Here is a 21,972-nt window from a genome sequence, read left to right on the forward strand (position 1 = left end):
TTTGGATCCGAAGTTGACACCGCCCTAACCACAACAGTGCAGGCTAAATCTTACATATTCTTGAGTATTCATTGCAAAGGTCAGTACTACAGGCTATTACTTAGTAAGAGCTGTTTCATCTCTCGTGAATCTCTGGCTAACCTACCTGCCTACGTTTGGATCCGAAGTCGACACCGCCCTAACCACAACAGTGCAGGCTAAATCTTACATATTCTTGAGTATTCATTGCAAAGGTCAGTACTACAGGCTATTACTTACAAGTTGTCGGTGAGTAAGTAACATAAGTATAAGAACTTACATAATGTTAATGCTAAAGGTGTTAGAACTTTCAGAATTAGAAAAGAAACCACACAATTGTCGGACATCCTCTGGCGTTTTATTCGATCGGTCAAAAATCCTCCATGTTTAGAGATAACTTTTTAGACTACTTGGGTATTTCCAAAACATTCCCCAAGAGAAAATTGTACAACAAATATTTGTTCATTATTTGGCTGTAGCAAAATGTATGTGGCTAAAATTTGTTTTTATTCTGAGCAGCATTTTTCGGGTCCAAAATTCCAAAAGATGTTTACTGCGTTATAAGCGATCGAGCGTCCAATGATTTGTATGAACGCCTGACAATCAAGAAGATATGCAATGTGCAATAATAAAAAAAACATCCTTATGTTTAGGCTTGCCAAACGTCCCGAATTGGCCGGGACAGTCCCGAATTTCAGGGGGTGTCCCGGCGTCCCGTTCAGTTTTTCATTTTAAAAAACATCCTTAAGTTTGTCTTCGGTCTGAAATAGGTACCTATTTGGAAAGGTAGAAAATAAATGATACCTACATTGAGCTTGAATTAATATAACATACTTCCAGTCTTTATTTGGACAAATTTTCTTTCAAATAATGAAATTCACCATACTCAGCTCTGTGTCCAAAGCTAAGAAGTACCTACCTATCCCAAAAGAAATTTGGAAAATTACATTAAAAAACATAATATTGACAACAATATAACTATTTTCAAGGTCTCTACTTTACCAACCTACTTTATACAAAATACAAATTAATAATAAAATAAATAAAATGGCACCCCACCATTAACTACACAGTAGGCAGGAACAGTGCTTTTACATTGGACAATGATTACGATCATGTCAAAATATAAAATGAAATAATAAAATTGTTATTGATACCTACAACTAAAAAGTTTCAAGATGGACAGGGTTACCCGTCTTTTGTACGAGAAAAGGAAGGAATGAGGAATGTTATCGACCGATAATACCTATTTTAGCGAAATGGCGATCTTACCTCATACTTATACCTATACTTATGGTAATTTTAGATCTAGGCATGTTTTGAAGTACCCACATCTTTCATAAATTTATTACTGTTTTTATAAATTTCCAGTTTTAGTCACTGCCAAATCTTACCAGGAAATGAACAATGACTTGATATTATTTTACAAAATCAAAGATATTTTCGTTTTATCCTTGAGTAGTTTGAGCATTTGTCAGGAGATTTCCAAGCTTTCAAATCCTGGAACCTGGAGAACGGCTCTTATCACGTGCAGTCTTTGGGTTCATAGTTGAGCGTGGTATTTCTCAGCTCATAGTTGACAGCGGACAGAAGTGGATATGGGCCACAACTGCAGAGATTCTGAAAGTCATCGAGATCTATAGACCAAACCATTGCGCCGCCCAGTCCGTCTTGTTTGATTGATTTGCACTGAAACAGTCATTGAATTTACGTAAACAATTGAATCGACAATACGGAATATATTGTAACCATATTTCTACATCATATCTCTCAAGAAAGATTTCCTAATAATAGTGTTATTCATCAAATCAAATCATCATTGTTGCGTCTTCGTAGCCGAAGGTTGCTCAGATTATTCAGATTGGTGTTATGAATAAATTTATTAGTGTAGCTGTGTACTTACCTTTTTACGGAATATATTGTAAGAATATTTCTACATCATATCTCTCAAGAAAGATTTCCTAATAATAGTGTTGTTCATCAAATCATTGTTGTTGCGTCTTCGTAGCCGAAGGTTGCTCAGATTATTCAGATTGGTGTTATGAATAAATTTATTAGTGTAGCTGTGTACTTACCTTTTTTCCTAATAATAGTGTTGTTAATCAAATCATCATCATTGTTGTTGCGTCTTCGTAGCCGAGGGTTGCTCAGATTATTCAGGTTGGTGTTATGAATAAATTTATATTAGTGTAGCTGTGTACTTACCTTTCTCCTTATATCTCTCGTGTCATCGTAACTTAACCATAGCTTTCCGTTGTAAGCGTAAGGACATACGGAATAATAGCTAATATTGTAAGAATATTTCTACATCATATCTCTCAAGAAAGATTTCCTAATAATAGTGTTATTCATCAAATCATCATCACTGTTGTTGCGTCTTCGTAGCCGAATGTTGCTCAGATTATTCAGATTGGTGTTATGAATAAATTTATTAGTGTAGCTGTGTACTTACCTTTCTCCTTATATCTCTCGTGTCATCGTAACTTAACCATAGCTTTCCGTTGTAAGCGTAAGGACCTCGCGCCCCTAAGGAGTCCCTTACGACAGTCCATTCATGACTTTTGACTGTACTACAAGTCTGGAAATAGAAAGATCACAATAAGTTTTTAATAACAACTTAACTGGTGGTGTGGGTTGATGATTGATAATTGACAGTCGCAGGAGTTCAACTTTTTTCCCCCAAGAGGTTTGATAGAGGGAACTGTAACAACGGAAGCCTTGTCTTCCCGAAATCGAAGAGGGGAGGGGAGAATAGGATCCATTCATGACTTTTGACTGTACTACAAGTCTGGAAATAGAAAGATCACTATAAGTTTTTAATAACAACTTAACTGGTGGTGTGGGTTGATGATTGATAGTTGACAGTCGCAGGAGTTTAACTTTTTTCCCCCAAGAGGTTTGATAGAGGGAACTGTAACAACGGAAGCCTTGTCTTCCCGAAATCGAAGAGGGGAGGGGAGAATAGGACTGGTGGTGTGGGTTGATGATTGATGGTTGACAGTCGCAGGAGTTCAACTTTTTCCCCCCCAAGAGGTTTGATAGAGGGAACTGTAACAACGGAAGCCTTGTCTTCCCGAAATCGAAGAGGGGAGGAGAGAATAGGACAAAGTCAGTTGTTCCGAGAGCGACCTCATCTGTATAGGGTACAGTTCGGCCCCGGTGGACATCGAACCCACAATCTAGACTCTAATATATGCACTATGCACCTGTGAATGCATATGATAAATTGCACCTATGTATGCATATGATAAATTGAATGCGTCTGACAATGTAGTTATTTTGCCTTCCTTCCTTATACCTATTGCGTATTCTCTGACCTCCCTTTTTGCTGAAGGGGAAACCAAAGAATACAGAACGCGATCAGCAAAATATTGGCATTATACAGTTTCACTCTTTGAAAAACTCACTATCGCACTTATAAAATGGTTTGATGACAAATCTAAAAGTTATTATAGTACCAGAGAGACAATCAATAAAGAGAAACAGGAGTACTACAGAAAGACTGTCGAAATAAACGAAGATAACACCAATGAAACTAAACCAGAGGAAAACTTTATTGAAATAACCTTCGTAGAAAATAACAACTTTTTTCGAACGGAAAAAATGGCAAAACCTTCCCTGAAGCAAGAGAAAGTGATGAGTAAAGAAACCAACTTACTTCTGCAACTCTATTTCTCAGTTTATCATTCGATTATATCCAACACTACCATCATAATGTATGCTGTGATCATTGTGCATCAGGCAACGACAGCCAGTCTCTTGAATCTGCCTATATCATTATTCTTATTCTTGTGGGGTTCATTGTCTGTACCTCGACCATCTGTATCTTTTTGGATATTTCTCATTACTTATGTTGAGGTACGTTTTTTGGAAAACCTTCATTAAATAAATTGTGATATATAAATACATAGAAGTTAATCCATGGCTTCACTCAGCCTCGTGAGGACATTATTACTTGTATTGCTAGGTACTACTGATCATAGAGTTCCCTCGGGCGAAATAAAAATCAACATCAAATGAACCAGATTCAAGGGATATTGATTAGGAACATTTTCTAATAAGACAAGTAAAAAAAGACAAATGTTACCATTATTCGACATTCATACTATTTTCCTACATTTTGCAGATCATGATTGTTATCAAGTTCGTTTTCAGTTTCGAAACAATTAAATGGAATATTTTTGAAACAGATGATGTATTTTTCCCTCCAAAATTCGTGACATAGGTACCTAATTGTGTGTATGTTAAAGTAGAAGTTCTAATGTTAATGCATATTGAACAATTGTAAAGGTCAATGAAACTTGGTCTTGGCACCAGGTGCATAGTGCATATTAGAGTGGGTCCGAGTTTTCGAAACGTTGAAATGGGAGGTAAATTTCAAATATCCGTTTTAGGGTCCCCATATACCTAGACAACATTTATCTCGTAAAACCAAGTACTTCATATGAGGGGACTTACCTATTGTTTGAACACAAATGGTTTGAACTAGATTTGGTCTACTCACAAATAAATAGGTATGTTAATAGTAGAATAACTTTATTATAAGCTGGTATAATTGTGTACTCATCTTCAAAACTACCTATACCTCTCTAGAATAGACATAAACCCAAGTCTCATGTTCCCCTTCTCGGCCAATTTACCTGCCAACATTTCGGATATTCCCAGGCGAATTCCAATCCATTGAAACCGTAAAACTCCAGGAATTCCGTCACATGACGTACGAAGTTTCGCCTTGCAGGGATGTCGTTCACCAGGCGACTGTATTTGTCACTCCTTGAGTCTGACCAACCACCGATGGCCAAAATTACTTGGATTCCTCTCTCGTTGAATTTGGTGATCTTTTCGTAAAACCCTAAAAACAAGAACAAGTGGTTGATGAGTAAGTACCTTTTGCGGGATGCGTTTTCTGTCAAAAGCAGATCTTATATCCCTAGAGTCCTAGACAATTAAATGGAAAATGTAGACAAGGAACAAAATAGTACCTATGATACTGCCAAATTAAGACTGAAAACTCTTTTTACCCCCGCAGTTTGTACAAGACCTTATACTTACGAGTATTATAGATGGGAGGTACCTACACTTGGAGAGCAGAGTCCTAAGGGATTCCCTTCTTGAGGGGATTCTTAAATGTTCATTAATTATTCCCCTGAATATTTTACCCCCGCAGTTTGAACAAGAACTTATACTTACGAGTATTATAGATCGGAGGTACCTACACTTGGAGAGCAGAGTCCTAAGGGATTCCCTTCTTGAGGGGATTCTTAAATGTTCATTAATTATTCTCCTGAATCAGCTCACCTTGTTCAAGGTCAAGTTTGTTGTTATGAGGTCGAATGACGAGCTCTTGTTCATCCAAATCGGCAAAGGCATACACGAGGTGGGTACATAGTGAGCCATCTAGTAAGTACCTTTTGCGGGATGCGTTTTCTGTCAAAAGCAGATCTTATATCCCTAGAGTCCTAGACAATTAAATGGAATATGTAGACAAGGAACAAAATAGTACCTATGATACTGCCAAATTAAGACTGAAAACTCTTTTTACCCCCTAAGTACTTTTTGCGGGATGCGTGTTCTGTCAAAAGCAGATCTTATATCCCTAGAGTCCTAGACAATCAAATGGAATATGTAGACAAGGAACAAAATAGTACCTATGATACTGCCAAATTAAGACTGAAAACTCTTTTTACCCCCGCAGTTTGAACAAGAACTTATACTTACGAGTATTATAGTTGGGAGGTACCTACACTTGGAGAGCAGAGTCCTAAGGGATTCCCTTCTTGAGGGGATTCTTAAATGTTCATTAATTATTCTCCTGAATCAGCTCACCTTGTTCAAGGTCGAGTTTGTTGTTATGAGGTCGAATGACGAGCTCTTGTTCATCCAAATCGGCAAAGGCATACACGAGGTGGGTACATAGTGAGCCATCTAATGGGAGGTACCTACACTTGGAGAGCAGAGTCCCAAGGGATTCCCTTCTTGAGGGGATTCTTAAATGTTCATTAATTATTCCCCTGAATCACCTTACCTTGTTCAAGGTCGAGTTTGTTGTTATGAGATCGAATGACGAGCTCTTGTTCATCCAAATCGGCAAAGGCATACACGAGGTGGGTACATAGTGAGCCATCTATGTCTTCTGGAGAGTATTTGCCTTCAGCTTGCCGGAGATATGCCCAGCTTGTGTAGTAGCAGATCACCTTGTATGGTTCCTCTGTAAGGAAAAGGAGTGTGGTAAGGAAATCGCCTTTGAATCAGTCGACAAAGGAATGCAGATGTCCTTTTGTTTTTCATGCTTTGTAGGTTGAGACACTGAGTGTTTTGACATGGTATTAAGTGGTTTTAAAAATTTAGATAGTGAACTAGGTATTTACCTTTCTTTTGAGAACTATCCTTGAGGACAAGGTCACTTTTCCTTTCGGTCATTGGTAGCACAGCAGTTTTCATGTTCTTCAAATTATACCGGTATCTCTTGTCACAATTTGCCAAAAATGGCCAATCACAAATGGATCTTGCCTGGAAAAACAAACAGATAAAATAGATAATTTCAAATCGATTTTCTCAACTATGTACTCCTAGGTATGTACTAAACTACAAGTACATGCTTATTATACCGCATATCTAATCTGTTCCTGTTGGTTGGATTGTTTCGGTTCAATATGAGTATAAAAAGCACTTACGAAGTTAAAATGTAAGCCGGGCGGGCAGTCATAAATTTTGATGAGTCCATTTTCACAACTCGCAAACTTGGCGCAGTCGCCTTGAGGAATGCAGATGTCCTTTTGTTTTTCAAGCTTTGTAGGTTGAGACACTGAGTGTTTTGACATGGTATTAAGTGGTTATAAAAATTTAGATAGTGAACTAGGTATTTACCTTTCTTTTGAGAACTATCCTTGAGGACAAGGTCACTTTTCCTTTCGGTCATTGGTAGCACAGCAGTTTTCATGTTCTTCAAATTATACCGGTATCTCTTGTCACAATTTGCCAAAAATGGCCAATCACAAATGGATCTTGCCTGGAAAAACAAACAGATAAAATAGGGAATTTCAAATCGATTTCCTCAACTATGTACTCCTAGGTATGTACTAAACTACGAGTACATGCTTATTATACCGCATATCTAATCTGTTCCTGTTGGTTGGATTGTTTCGATTCAATATGAGTATAAAAAGCCCTTACGAAGTTAAAATGTAAGCCGGGCGGGCAGTCATAAATTTTGATGAGTCCATTTTCACAACTCGCAAACTTGGCGCAGTCGCCTTCGTGTTGATACAGTTCCCCTGTTCGGTTGCATCTGTTAGACTTGGAATCAATCACTATTGTGTCATCGCTCAAAGTTTCGTCTTCCTCATATTGGGTGCCTGTGGTTTGAGGTACATTGTCCTCGTGTTTGGGGGGCACTGGTTTGAGGAAACAGTTGGGACCAGGTCCGGGATAATTTCTCAAAACCCTGTTGATCGTCTTCAGTAGAGGATAGGACTCACAACCGCAGAAGTTTCTGTAATCATAGGAATATAGAAAAAAAAATATTTCTAATTCAAATTCTATTTTTTGATTTGGACAATAGCATTTTCCTAGATATTTAACCTTCAAATGTTAATTGAAATTTTAAGTAAACATTAAGGTGAACTTACTTGAAGTCGTCAAGATCCAACGCCCATATCATAGCACCACCAAGATCATTTATTTCTAATTCAAATTCTACTTTTTGATTTGGACAATAGCATTTTCCTAGATATTTAACCTTCAAATATTAATTGAAATTTTAAGTAAACATTAAGGTGAACTTACTTGAAGTCGTCAAGATCCAACGCCCATATCATAGCACCACCAAGATCATTGTATTTAACAAACTCCGCCTTGTGATGGATCATCGCTTGGTCATCAAATCCGACCCACTGATCACCTTTGAAAGCATATGGACCTATTCTTCGCTTCCGATCTCGTACCACAACCCATCCGTCTTTCTGAATTTTGTCACAAATTTCGTAGTATGCCAAAAATCCTCGTGCTCTTGTATTTTCACCTGCTTCAGCACCACCGTATGTTTGAGAATTCAGTCCATTCTTGTTTTTATCCGCCAAAGTAAAAGATTGACCATACATAGGCATTCCAAATATAACTTTCTTTCTATCAGCACCATGAGAAACCCAGTAGTGCAATGAATAGTTGGCATTAAATGTTGGTGTGGTATCGTTGGGCAGAGCATACATGGGGGCCACATGTCCTGTTTTCTTATCCCATTGTCCGTGATAGTCATAAGTCATGACTGAGATCCAATCCAAGTTCTCTGACATGACAGGGATATCATAGGCATTGTCAATCACAGCCTTGCTAGGTGACACTGCTGCACTGAGTAAAAGATCATGGGGATTAAATGCAGCTCTCAACTCCTTGATCAAATCTGCAAACCCTTGTTTGTCACTGGCTGGCCCTTGTTTACAATCAACTTGCCAACACTTAGGATATTCCCAATCCAAATCTAATCCGTCAAAATTATGTTCTAGAATAAAGTTAACCACATGTGCTATAAACTTGGAACGAGCTTGTTGACTATTGACAAGTCTACTATACTTGTTACCAGCTGAATCATTCCAACCACCGATGGCAAGAGTAACTTTGACGCCCTTTTTCTTCAGAGCAGTAACCTTCTCATAGAATTTATTATCAAGATCTGCCCATGTGTCATGAGGTTTGATGACGAGTTGATCAGTATCTAACACAGCAAATCCATAAATAACGTGAGTACATAAGTCACTGTCAATATCACTGGGTAAATATTTGCCTCCACTCTGTCTGTACCATGCCCAGTTAGTGAAATAGCAGACAATCTTGAACTCATCTTTAGTGCTAGGAGGAATTACAGGTTTGGGTTTGACTGTTGTGGGTTTTGGTTTGACTGTTGTTGTGGGTTTTGGTTTGACTGTTGTGGGTTTAGGTTTGATTGTGGTTATGGGTTTAGGGCGTGTTGTAGTTGTGCTAGTAGTCGTAGGAGGTTTAGGCCTTTTTGTCGTTGTAGTTGTTGATGTTGTGGTGGTTGTTATCGGTTCTTCAGTTTGCTCTGGCTCCTCAGTTGTGACAACGGTGGAAGTTGAAACTGTAGTAGGTTTGCTTTCTTCTGATGTAGGTTTATATTCTTCCGTGGTAGATTCGTAATTTCCGCCAGGCCCATGACCTAAAACCTCCGTTATGGTACTCAGAAGAGGATGAACTCCTTCTCCGCAAACATTTTTAAAATCATCCAGATCCAAAGCCCATATCATTCCGCCTCCCAAATTCATAGATTTGATGAATTCAGATTTTGTTCTTATCATATCAACGTCATCATATCCTACCCATTGATTATCAGAATAAGCATAAGGTCCTATGCGATTCTTCTTATCCTTGACTACCGTCCATTGTCCGCTTTTTATTTTGGCGCAGATTTCGTAGTAAGCTAAGAATCCAGCCTGTCTAGTATATTCTCCAGCTAAACCAGCTCCAGGAGCAGCAGCATTTAATCCATGGTCGTTTGAGTTAGCAAGAGAAAAAGCTTGACCATACATGGGCATACCCATGACCAACTTTCTAGAAGGAGCACCTTTCTTCATCCAATAATTCATTGTGAAGTTAGCATTGAAGTAGAAGAAGTCATCATCTGGATGCTCATACAGTGGTGCCACGTGTCCTGTCTTCTTATCCCATTGTCCATGGTAATCATATGTCATGACTGAAATCCAATCTAAACTCTCAGATAGAGCTTTTACGTCATAAGCTGCGTTAATAACTTGTTTCGAAGGGGAAACTGCGGCTGACAGTAAGAGTCCATGTGGTTTGAAAGCCTGATGTAACTCTCGAACAAAAAGTCCAAAACTTTCTTTATCTGAGTCAGGACCTGCATCACAATTGACTTGCCAGCATGTGGGGTATTCCCAATCCAAGTCCAAACCGTCAAATTGATATTTCAATAAGAATTTAACAACATGTTCAATAAACCTTTGGCGAGCAGTGGCGCTGTTTACCAACCTACTGTATTTGCCACCCAGAGAGTCATTCCATCCACCAATAGCTAGAGATACCTTCACACCCTTCTTTTTCAATGTGACAACTCTTTCGTAGAATCTATTATCAAAATCAGCCCAAGAATCATGAGCTTTAATAATAAGATTTTCAGAATCTAAGACAGCAAAACCATAAACAATATGTGTACATAGGTCAGTTCGGATATCTTCAGGAACGTATTTTCCTTTTCCTGGTCTGTACCAAGCCCAGTTTGTAAAGTAACATACAATTTTAAAATATTGATCCAGGGGACTTTTTTCAGGACGTATTTTCCTTTTCCTGGTCTGTACCAAGCCCAATTTGTAAAGTAACATACAATTTTAAAATATTGATCCAGGGGACTTTTTTCAGTTACTGAGATGTGTGTTGTTGTGGGCTCTGTTGGAGGATGCCACACCCATTCAGTAGGATTAGGGGTCCAAGCTCCAGAGTCTGTAGTCGTAGAGGTAGTAGTGGAAGGTTTGGTGGTGGCTTCGGGCGGATTATACTCCGTTGTTGTAGTTGGTTTTTTGGTGGGCTTAGTTGGCTTTTTGGTTGGCTTTGGAACTTGTTCAGAAGTTGTTGTAGCGGATGTTTGTTTGCATTTGGTTCGGTAGGGCCAATCACACGTTTTCATCTTATCATTCCAATAAAGTCCAGGAGAACAAGATGCAACTTGATACGATCCCCAAATACAATACTGATACTTGTTACAATCTGAAGGATATGCTGCGAATTCACCTTCCTGGCATGATTCATCTTTTGGCTTTAAAGAAAATCTGACTATGTTACTCTGGAAGGAACACTGTACATTATAACTCCAATCACAAAGTTTCTTTTTAGCATTCCAAAGTAAGCTTGGGCCACATGATTGCTTCAGTAGATTTCCATGAGAACAAATTAAGAAACTTCGACAGTCATCAGGATCTGGAAGATAATCTCCATTAACACAAGTTTCCGGGATATATTCTTCCTGTGTACTCTCAGTAGTCGTGATGGGTGTCCACCAAGACGAAGTTGCGGGACGAGTAGGTCTCTGTGTTCTGATTGTTGTCAATTCATCTTCAACCAGTTCCAATTCTTGAGATTGTGATTCTGTAGTTGATTTCATTGGTGTCTCCATATCTGAAATAGAAAGTAAAATGAAAATATTACCAATTTGAAAAGCTAGGAAGGCTTGCTTTTTAAATTAGATTAGGTACAAAAAGAGAAATAGACAAAATGTAGATAAATACTCACAATCATTACCACGCAATGATTTATTTTCCATTCAGAGGTAGGTAATTAGACAAATTAATGAAGTCCAACTTACTTTTATCTTCACATTTGGCAGACTTCGGCCAGTCGCAGATTTTGTTCACTTTGTTCCAATGCAAGCCTGGTATTAGACAAAATAAATGAAGTCCAACTTACTTTTATCTTCACATTTGGCAGACTTCGGCCAGTCGCAGATTTTGTTCACTTTGTTCCAATGCAAGCCTGGTGGTAGGTATTTAGACAAAATATGAAGTCCAACTTACTTTTATCTTCACATTTGGCAGACTTCGGCCAGTCGCAGATTTTGTTCACTTTGTTCCAATGCAAGCCTGGTGCGCAGGATTCTTTCTTCAATGTTCCTAGAATGCATCTATAATAGGAACCACATTCTCCATCCACTGGATAATATTCACCACTGGTGCACGAATCAGAATCCGTGTCGGAATCTATGCTTGTTGTTGGAGGCTTCTCAGACTCTCCAGAATTCTCTGTGGTTGATGGTTGCGCGTCTACTGTCTCAGTCTCCTCTGTGGTTGGAGACCACCATGGTTTTGAAGTCGTAGGTTTCGAGCTCGAACTGGACATTGTGCTCTCTTCTGTCACGTCAGGAGACTCAGGACTTTCTGGTGCTTCGGTTGACGGTGACCACCAAGGCTTACTGGTTGTTTGCTGAGTTGTTGAAGGACTCTCGGAAGATGACACTTCTTCCGTAGCAATGGTTACAACCTCGGGTTTCCTTGATGTTGTTTCAGTTGATGTTGTTTCAGTTTCTTCGTGACTTGGAGTACTGGAGCTTTCAGCTGGTGGCAAATATGAGCCTGAAATGAAAACAATTTATACGATGTTGTTTCAGTTGATGTTGATGTTGTTTCAGTTTCTTCGTGACTTGGAGTACTGGAGCTTTCAGCTGGTGGCAAATATGAGCCTGAAATGAAAACAATTTATATTTTGATGTTGTTTCAATTGATGTTGATGTTGTTTCAGTTTCTTCATGACTTGGAGTACTGGAGCTTTCAGCTGGTGGCAAATATGAGCCTGAAATGAAAACAATTTATAAAGGCAATTGTCATTTTGTTTGACCGTAAAGGCAGCCTACTAAGGAATCAACCGTTACAAATCCTCTTTGTTATTGACGAAATAGTTTCTAGTGTCATCTTACCTGAATCTTCTGTTGTCGATGTTCCAATTGGGGAAGGAGTTGACACTGTTGGTCTGGTACAATCCGGTGCACTTGGCTTTTTGTCCTTCAATCTTCCGAAAGCGCGATTTACTGCACGGAGCAATGGGAATGACTCCATTTACCTGAATCTTCTGTTGTCGATGTTCCAATTGGGGAAGGAGTTGACACTGTTGATCTGGTACAATCCGGTGCACTTGGCTTTTTCTCCTTCAATCTTCCGAAAGCGCGATTTACTGCACGGAGCAATGGGAATGACTCCATGCAACATTTGTTATGGAAGTCGTCCAAATCTATCGTCCACGCCATGATGCCTGCATAACCATTTGACTTTATGAATTTAACCTGTAATATAGAAGTCGAAGCATTTGATTGTTGAAGCCCGAGTGTAAAAACAGCACTTTGTTCTAGACTCCAGTTGGAGCTTACTAAGGGGGGTCATCATCATTGGGATTGATCGAGTATCGATCTCTACCCAATATCCAGCTCAATTCAGTTAATTCAGTATTGAACTAAATCCCAAGATAATCTAATGTGTCAAACCTTTTAAGGTGTGGAAAGTGTTAAGATCCGAATAAATTCAAACTATCTTAGTATTGAACTAAATCCCAAGATAATCTAATGTGTCAAACCTTTTAAGGTGTGGAAAGTGTTAAGATCCGAATAAATTCAAACTATCTATTTTTCTCACCTTTTCTGTAAGTGATGTTGGATCTTCATAACTGACCCATTGACTTACCTGAATCTTCTGTTGTCGATGTTCCAATTGGGGAAGGAGTTGACACTGTCGGTCTGGTACAATCCGGTGCACTTGGCTTTTTGTCCTTCAATCTTCCGAAAGCGCGATTTACTGCACGGAGCAATGGGAATGACTCCATGCAACATTTGTTATGGAAGTCGTCCAAATCTATCGTCCACGCCATGATGCCTGCATAACCATTTGACTTTATGAATTTCACCTGTAATATAGAAGTCGACGCATTTGATTGTTGAAGCCCGAGTGTAAAAACAGCACTTTGTTCTAGACTCCACAGTTGGAGCTTACTAAGGGGGGTCATCATCATTGGGATTGATCGAGTATCGATCTCTACCCAATATCCAGCTCAATTCAGTATTGAACTAAATCCCAAGATAATCTAATGTGTCAAACCTTTTAACACCCATATTTATGAACAAAATGCTGGCTCTTAAGTTCGTGCTAAGCATAGTCTCAAGGCATTTGATTGGTCAAATTTGACTTGAGACTGATCTAAGAACGATCATTCTTGTTTATAAATACGAGTGTAAGGTGTGAAAAGTGTTAAGATCCGAATAAATTCAAACTATCTATTTTTCTCACCTTTTCTGTAAGTGATGTTGGATCTTCATAACTGACCCATTGATCACCTTGGAAGGTGAACGGTTCCAAAGATTTTGTGTTTCTCTGTACAGTCCATTTTCTGGTTTTGATTCGATAGCAGATTTCATAGTAAGCCAACATGCCCGGCTGTTGTGTATATTCGCCGGCTAAACCAGGCCCGTCTGTTTCTGCACCTAGACCGTGTTCCTTGTCCAATTTTAGGGTGCCCATTGATCGCCTTGGAAGGTGAACGGTTCCAAAGATTTTGTGTTTCTCTGTACAGTCCATTTTCTCGTTTTGATTCGATAGCAGATTTCATAGTAAGCCAACATGCCCGGCTGTTGTGTATACTCGCCGGCTAAACCAGGCCCGTCTGTTTCTGCACCTAGACCGTGTTCCTTGTCCAATTTCAGGGTGTAACTTTGACCATAGAATGGAACTCCGATTACGATTTTTCGTTTGTCTCCACCGAGCTCGTCGATGAGTTTCAGCGCTGTATTCTGAAATGGGTTAGGCACGGAAAAATCAATATTAGCAGTGACCTAATTTTGTTTTGTATGGTAATTCGGTAGATATGTTCTTAAGTATTTGACCGTATTTGTATAAATAAAGGACCTAGGTCACACCTAGGTCACACCTATGCTTTAGGAGGAGAATGAAAAGGTAATGAGAAGGGACGTTTTTTCCCCCAAGGAAAAATAATTATTCCAGGCACTTACTATATTATAATTCGGATAGGGTTCACCAGGTCTGCTATTCAAAGGACTAACTAGTCCCGTAATTCCTTCCCAAGCACCATGGTAGTCATAGCTCATCAGTGACATAAATTCCACATGATCATTCAGAGCCGGGAAATCGTAGGCGACTTCCAAAATCTCTTTATACCCGGAGATGCCCACGGCTATGCTGTAATCGTGCTTGTCAAATTCAGCTTTCAACTCCTGAATGAGTTTGACGAAGTTGCCCTTGTCCGCCTTGTGTTGTTTGCTACAATCCGCTTGCCAACACACTGGATAGTTCCAGTCGAAATGGAGACCCGCAAAATCGAATCGTCTCAAGAACGTCAGAACTGATTTTATGAATCTGAAAAGGAAGAAAAAAGATGATTATTTGATTATAAATATGACAATAACAATAACTAGACTAACCAGGGGTTTGACTCCTTAACATAATAAGATGTATCGTAGTTGGGCGTAAATTGACCCATCTACCTTAGGCCAGCCACTTACTATTAGGATACACCTGATCAGTCTTAACATAATAAGATGTATCGTAGTTGGGCGTAAATTGACCCATCTACCTTAGGCCAGCCACTTACTATTAGGATACACCTGATCAGCTCCGCCTGTTAGGTCTACCTGATGAGCACAAGCACACACACTATCAGGTAGACCTGACAGGTGGACCTGATAATCAGTGGCTGGCCTTATTCTAAAACGTTATTTTTATCAACTTACTTTTTCCTGTTTGAACCGCTACTGATGAGCTGGGAGTACTTTTCACCGCTTGAGTCAGTCCATCCTCCAATGGCGATCAATATCTTCACTTTGCCGTGGGTCACCAATGGACTGGAAGATATCCTCTGGTAAAAGTCTGGAGAAACAGAATGATCGATTCAATTAGATCAATAATAGATACCAAATAGTACAGCAATTATTTATTTAATATCTGATATTTTCAAATGGTGAAGGTCTAAACCCATTTATAGTACCTACACGTACCTATGTGCTAAAACTGTTAAAAGGAAACAGAATGATCGATTCAATTAGATCAATAATAGATGCCAAATAGTACAGCAATTTATTTAATATCTGATATTTTCAAATGGTGAAGGTCTAAACCCATTTATAGTACCTACACGTACCTATGTGCTAAAACTGTTAAAAGCCCAGCCCTCAGAACTACAAACAGATAGAAATTTTCCAATTCTCTTTTATGCCACCACTGCACTTTACCCTAGCAACAGATCTACCAATTGTGATTAGCTGATTACTGATTAGATTTAAGGTTGGAACCCACATCCTCCCACCTAATAGTATCGAGGCACCAATCCGATAGTGAACTAATGAAGGAGACGGAGTGCACCCTGAATCCCAAGTAGAGAGCGAAAAAAACATGACCCATCTACCTTAGTCTAAAAAGTTATTTTTACCGACGTACTTTTTCCCGTTTGAACCGTCTACTTCTATCCCTTCGGGAATCGAACCCGGGACCTCCAGTGCGGAGGCATAGCTAGTAAAATACTCACTATCATCTATGTCTGCTTCTGGGTTTCCTGCCTGAATGCTCAACGTATTTGGATCCAAGGAGGCAAAAGCGTACACAATGTGAGTGCACAACTTGTAGTCGATGTTTTCGGGAACAAATTTGCCGTCCGATTTTCTGGAACCCGACCAGTTGGTCACGTAGCATACAACCTTAGGCTCAGGTTCTTCTGTGAACAAAATCAAAATTAAGATATATGGCGGGTTTCATCAAGGACTTATTGAGAGATTTCACTAATGGAAAATTTTCAATGATCCAAAAATTAATTTTTAATCATCCGAAATGGAATTTTTAATGATCCCAAAAGGAGTTTTTAGTGATCCAAAAAGGAGGAGTTTTTGGAAACTCCTGTTTCTTCTGTGTAGATCCAAATTGCTTTCCAGATGGTTGCCCTGAACTTTAGGGCCAACTCCTTCGAAGGACAAGGAATCCGTGGAATTATTGGAAAAGAAAATGTCTGTTAACTTACCATCAAACTCTTCAAGATCTTCATTTCTGACCCCAAGGACTTATTGAGAGATTTCACTAATGGAAGATTTTCTTTTCAATGATCCAAAAATTAATTTTTAATCATCCCAAAAGGAGTTTTTAGTGATCCAAAAAGGAGGAGTTTTTGAAAACTCCTGTTTCTTCTGTGTAGATCCAAATTGCTTTCCAGGTGGTTGCCCTGAACTTTAGGGCCAACTCTTTCGAAGGACAAGGAATCCGTGGAATTATTGGAAAAGAAAATGTCTGTTAACTTACCATCAAACTCTTCAAGATCTTCATTTCTGACCGTTTTCAAATGGTTGAATACTTCATTGACGTTTCCTGCAATGAGATCAAGAAAGTATAAGAGCTGGAATGTTTTTAACCTTTGGACTTTTAAGAGTGGACAAACCTAAGCAAGTTATTTAATTACAAACTTCAAAAGATATACACAATAATAAGTTGGTTTTGTTACTTTACCTGGCTGCAGGTTGCTTACGACGGCAGAAAGCAAACAAACCTAAGCAAGTTACTTAATTACAAACTTCAAAAGATATACACAATAATAAGTTGGTTTTGTTACTTTACCTGGCTGCAGGTTGTTACAAACTTCAAAAGATATACACAATAATAAGTTGGTTTTGTTACTTTACCTGGCTGCAGGTTGCACATTGTGTACGGTGTGATCCATTTTTGTATCACCGTCACTTTGGTGGTGGTACGGTGTGATCCACTTTTGTATCACGAGACTTCCTTCAATCCAAGGCCCTCAATGTGTTAATTACAAACTTCAAAAGATATACACAATAATAAGTTGATTTTGTTACTTTACCTGGCTGCAGGTTGCTTACGACGGCAGAAAGCAAAGGATATTTTTGTCCACAGAATCCGCGGAAGTCATCCAAATCCAAAGTCCACAGCATTGCACCACCGAGATGTCTGTCTTTGATGTAGTTCATCTGAAAATTGATTCAAGTATTCATGAAAACCCCTTAGTATCGCTTACATCGAATAAGATACAATTTATTATGATCCTTTGCAAGATTTCAAACGCAGCCTAATTGAAGTCGTATATATCTAAGTATATCTAGGTAGATATTTAATTGAACATGAAAGCAGAATACAATTTATTATCATCCTTTGCAAGATTTCAAACGCAGCCTAATTGAAGTCGTATATATCTAAGTATATCTAGGTAGATATTTAATTGAACATGAAAGCAGACTGTTTTGAATTTTTGAAAGAACCTTTTTGGTGTTTTGATCTACAATAGTTAAATCAGCCTTTCTCTAATCTATCCTCCATGGAGCACTCACTTTTCAGTGTTTCCCAACCTGGGCGATATCGCCCCCTTGGGGGCGATGGAGATTTTCATGGGGGCGATGAAGCCTTAGGGGGCGATATAGGGGGCGATCAATAAAAGGAGCGATAAAGGGGGCGATGACTATCTAGGGGCAAAAATGTAAGTAGGTACCTACTTAGTTATTTTAGTCCTAAAAAATAAAACCGAAGAGGAGAGAGAGAAAAATATTGCACGTGCGTCCGAGTTTTGCCGAGCAATCCCGAGATCCTGGTTTCATTCAGCTCTGCTCCTGACGCGTGCGGTAATGCGGTTTAGTTTTTATCTTTCTAATCACAGAAGTTGAGTGTTGACAGTGAAAAAATAATTATTGTGTAAAAACTTCCAGATACAATTTATTATCATCCTTTGCAAGATTTCAAACGCAGCCTAATTGAAGTCGTATATATCTATATCTAGGTAGATATTTAATTGAACATGAAAGCAGACTGTTTTGGATTTTTGAAAGAACCTTTTTGGTGTTTTGATCTACAATAGTTAAATCAGCCTTTCTCTAATCTATCCTCCATGGAGCACTCACTTTTCGTCGAATGCTGTCGTTATTCTCGTACGTGATCCACTCGTCTTTCTTCACCATGAAAGGTTCGCCGTTCGAGTCCGTGAAATGTCTCCACGTCTTGTCCTTGAATTTGTTGCATACCTCGAAGAAAGCCAAGTAGCCGGGCATCTGTGTGTACTTGCCCTCGGTGCCTGGACCTTTGACTGTGGCGCCTAGTCCATACTCGCTCCGATTGAACAGTCGGTACGACTTGCCGAAGAATGGAATGCCAATGATGATTTGTTCTGGACGAGCCCCCTTCTTGATCCAATTGTAGACGGCGCTTTCCTGGAAAGGAAGATTTGGGTTTCTAGAATAAATTGTAGATGAACATTTGGGTGTGTAATCGGTGTCCATATACCTAGATTCATGAGCAGCTCATTACCTTCCAGGTAGGTAGGTACCTACTTATGTACATACCACAATGTGCTTGATTCTTTGTAGTCACAAAAATTGTATGAATGCCTAGAATTTCATTGTAGGTATGCAATGTGCTCATCTCTAAAATCCTCTACAGTAGTCTACAGCAATAGATTAAATTTGTGTTTTGCTAGGTGTAAACTTTACAGCAATACTCGTGTATCTACCTTCCTAGATACCTACTCATTCTCTACAGCAATAGATTAAATTTGTGTTTTGCTAGGTGTAAACTTTACAGCAATACTCGTGTATCTACCTTCCTAGATACCTACTCATTAACTTAAATGCCTATTTGCAATATTCAAAGTTGCCTATGAAGTATGAAGGAGGTGATTCAACTTACAATATTATTGAAGTTAGCAATAGTAGAAGTCACTTGAATGTTGACCTTGGTGTTTGGTTTGACCGGTACAACCTCATCGTCCATATGGTCGTTGTTGAAACTCTTCAGTAGGATCAAATCCACTAGTGGAGCCACCACTGAAATGTCCACTAGAGATGTTTTCCTATCGATAACTCCAGGACTAGTGAGGGTTAGTTGATAGTTGTTTCGCCGGAGGGTGGAAGAGAGTTCTTGAATGAAGGTGGAGAAGTCACTTCTCTCGTTAGCAATACTCTCGAGATCGTCATCATCTTCGTCGTTCAATGCTGAAGGAAAAGAAAAGGGGTAAGAATCAGAAAAGAACCTCGGTGGCTGAGTGGGTATCACACAGATCACACTAGGCTTGCACTCCGAAGGTCCCGGGTTCGATTTCCGGCGCGGTCAAAGTTTTTTCGACTCTGTGCTTGGATTTTGGGGTGCACTCAGATTCATTGGGACAATTGAGTAGCTACTTCGAGCAGCGACCAGTGGCGGCATTACCAGAATAGAAAGAAAAATTATAGATATGTCAGAAATAGTAAAGGAATCTACAAAATAACCTACTTATTTTATGTATTTCTATTATTGCTAAAGTTATAGGGTTCGCCATTAAGGTATGTCAGAAATAGTAAAGGAATCTACAAAATAACCTACTTATTTTATGTATTTCTATTATTGCTAAAGTTATAGGGTTCGCCATTAATTCTTCAGCATGACCTTACCTGGGTCCTTGACGTTCAAATCCAGTCCATCAAATTTGTACATATCAAACATTTCCAGGACAGAAGATATGAAGTTGAGTCTACTTTCCCTGTCGCTGGTTATGGATACAAAGTTACTCTTGACGGCCAGGTAAACTTTCAACTCCGGGTTTGCTTCTTTCAAACCCAAGAAGGATTTGTAACCACCTGGGAACACAAGAGAAATGATAGGTTAGTACAGGATAACCTTACCTCGGTCTTTGTTGATTTAGTAAATTTCATTTCTAGTTAGTTCAATAGTACCGGGCTAAATTGATTTGCAGTTTGCAGATATTATTTCTAGGGTTAACAGGGTCCACAAAATTTCCAATGGTATCTAATACATCATACCTACGACAGTTACGATTGCAAATATTTCAAGAAATACCCTGCAAAACGGGTATTTCAAGAAATTTCTCCCTTGCATTGACTTTTTGCCATTAGATAATATAGTCAATGCCTTTACTATCTGATGAAAGACTTTTCGGTGCAACACATATAGGTAAAGAGCCAAACATTGCAACTTTTTCATCGCTGCGGAAGAAAAAACTTGTGAAACATTTCTTCAATTTACCTTTGATGACGTCATACTCCAGGTCCTCAGGAATGAGGGCACGTGACACAGGATCAATGGCGGCATATGCATAGATGACATGCGTGCAGGTTTGTGGAATCACGTTCTTTACGTTGAAGGTCGCAGGTCGGTGTCGGTAGGCAGATTTGGCCTCCACGTAGCACACCACCTGATGTTTGGTACCTGAGAAGAGTGGAATCGGAAATGAATTCTGGTGCTATCCATTATTCCATATTTTCTGACACATAATGTTGTATTTTGTAATGTTGTATGCTCAAGTAGAGTAATGTTGTGAGTAACAATAGTAAAATGGTTATTGATTTGATTGTCTATCATCAGTTTTCAAGTTCAATGTCTTCAGAAAAGAGAGGAAATTCTCTGTACGCGGTGTTTTCCATTTTTACTGTACTTAGCCATCAATGTCAACTTGTTTAATGCCTATTGAAATGATTCTTTTCATTAGGATGGGTGATACTATTGATCATATTTTTGCAATCTTGAAGTGGCCGCTGTTTCATCGACCCTTTGTAAATAAACTCGGTAACTTTGTAAAAGTCCATGATTTCTACAACTTTGTGAAAAGTACGCGGTGTTTTCCATTTTTACTGTACTTAGCCATCAATGTCAACTTGTTTAATTCCTATTGAAATGATTCTTTTCATTAGGATGGGTGATACTATATTGATCATATTTTTGCAGTCTTGAAGTGGCCGCTGTTTCATCGACCCTTTGTAAATAAACTCGGTAACTTGTAAAATAGAATTGAATAAGTATTTTGCATTTTAGGTAGGTATTTATTTGTATTTTTGTTCAGCATTTGTTAAAAAATAAAGTACCTACCTACCTACTTGAGAGAAGAAAAAAAAATAATAATAATATGTACGAGACAAAGGTTCATGTTTATTAGATTGCTAACATCACTAATCACTAGTAAAATAGAATTGAATAAGTATTTTGTATTTTAGGTAGGTATTTATATGTATTTTTGTTCAGCATTTGTTAAAAAATAAAGTACCTACCTACCTACTTGAGAGAAGAAAAAAAAATAATAATATGTACCTATTAAACCTCGTCGACCGACCGTCCGTCGATCAATGGTCAATTGACGTTGACTGAAACCGTACACTACCTTGACAACATAGATTCACCTCTTCACCTCGTCGATCGACGAGGTCTACTATGTGTGCACACGGCTTTAGATTCTTGTCTGAGAAATTTTCTTTCTTGACCATAATTTTAACATTTTATTATTTCTCTCTCTCTCTTCTTGCAAAGATATGTACGAAGACTTAATATTATGTGTAGGTAATTGCAGTAAAATGGGCGCCTAATCACAATAAATAATAAAATACCTGTTGCAACTCCCTAAGAATACAATACGAGGCTTCTGGTAGAAAACCAATGTAAAGCGAATGTGTCTTCTACTAAAAGTTGGAGAAGA

General features: G+C 38.8%; 1 protein-coding gene across 1 annotated transcript; it reads right to left on the reverse strand.

Annotated features, from left to right (window-relative positions):
• Nucleotides 1–843: 843 nt before the first annotated feature.
• LOC103522082 (probable chitinase 10) lies at nt 844–21,763 on the reverse strand. The gene is given in 25 exon segments (XM_026832445.1): nt 844–1,707; nt 2,471–2,596; nt 4,659–4,870; nt 6,044–6,226; nt 6,387–6,528; nt 6,693–6,823; nt 6,886–7,027; nt 7,192–7,510; nt 7,804–10,309; nt 10,312–11,157; nt 11,553–12,107; nt 12,592–12,780; nt 13,206–13,425; nt 13,806–13,999; nt 14,044–14,305; nt 14,525–14,888; nt 15,263–15,398; nt 16,054–16,239; nt 16,815–16,880; nt 17,371–17,497; nt 18,419–18,724; nt 19,200–19,504; nt 19,940–20,125; nt 20,532–20,714; nt 21,688–21,763. Coding segments are annotated over 25 exon segments (8,127 nt in total). The 3' UTR covers nt 844–1,542.
• Nucleotides 21,764–21,972: the final 209 nt, after the last annotated feature.

The sequence above is a fragment of the Diaphorina citri genome, unplaced genomic scaffold (assembly GCF_000475195.1).
Source record: "Diaphorina citri unplaced genomic scaffold, Diaci psyllid genome assembly version 1.1 scaffold78, whole genome shotgun sequence".
Taxonomy (NCBI): Eukaryota; Metazoa; Arthropoda; class Insecta; order Hemiptera; family Psyllidae; genus Diaphorina; species Diaphorina citri.